Source organism: Dipodomys ordii, unplaced genomic scaffold, assembly GCF_000151885.1.
Source record: "Dipodomys ordii isolate 6190 unplaced genomic scaffold, Dord_2.0 Scaffold135, whole genome shotgun sequence".
NCBI classification, from domain to species: Eukaryota; Metazoa; Chordata; class Mammalia; order Rodentia; family Heteromyidae; genus Dipodomys; species Dipodomys ordii.
In genome coordinates, this window is record NW_012267351.1 from 2,590,168 (window position 1) to 2,590,925 (window position 758).

Consider the following 758-nt stretch of genomic DNA (forward strand, 5'->3'; position numbering starts at 1 on the left):
TCAGCAGCGGCGCCGACCAGGCCTCGCCCGGCGCCCGAGGCCTCGCCGCGCCCCGAACTTCGCCTGAGCTGGGCAGCTGGCTGCGGTCTACGATTTCAAAGTCTTCTCCGGGCTCTGGCCCTGACTCGGGCCCTAACTCGGGCTCTCGCTCTGGCACCCGCTCTGCAGGGCAGTCGCCTTCCTGGTCGGCCATTTTGGCCGAGTCAGGTGACCGGGCCGGGAAAGAGGGCGGGGGGGGGGGAAGGGAGGAGGATGCGGACTTGGTGCGGGCGGGCGCAGACTCGGTGCGGGCGGGCGCAGCCCTGGACTCTAGGTGGGCGGGCTAGGACTCAGCCCTGTCATTTGTTTGCCAGGTTCATCTTTCTCACCGCCCTCTGGGCCTTTCGTTCATTGAAATAAGGCTTGGGAAAGTACACTTTGTAATGTCAAAAAACACTCATCTTCCCACCAGCTGAGAGATGTCTTTCTCTCCCTTCCCCCCCCTCTTCCTTCTCCAGAACCCTCCTTTCCCTCTTCCTTCTCTCCTCCCCTCTCCCTTTCATCTCTCCCCTCTCTCTCTCCCTGTGCTGCTTAGGCTGGTCTTGAACTTCTCATCTGATCACCTGGCCTCAGCCTCTTGAGTGCTGAGATTACAGGCACATGTCACCAAGCCTGGCAGCTCAGCTCTAATGTTCTATATTCTGAACTCTCTCTGTGTGTACTTATCTCCCAAGAGTTTTTAGAACTAAGTGAAATTTCTGGGCCAAAGTGTGCTAGCC

General features: G+C 58.7%; 1 protein-coding gene across 1 annotated transcript in view; it reads right to left on the bottom strand.

Moving 5' to 3' along the window:
- Positions 1-202, bottom strand: part of Rufy1 (RUN and FYVE domain containing 1) — a 36,906-nt gene extending 36,704 nt beyond the window's left edge. The window contains exon 1 of the mRNA XM_013030890.1: positions 6-202. Within this exon, the coding sequence (XP_012886344.1) occupies positions 6-193 (188 nt within the window). The 5' untranslated portion in view covers positions 194-202. The remainder of the gene's footprint in view (positions 1-5) is intronic.
- Between the last annotated feature and the right edge of the window lie 556 nt (positions 203-758).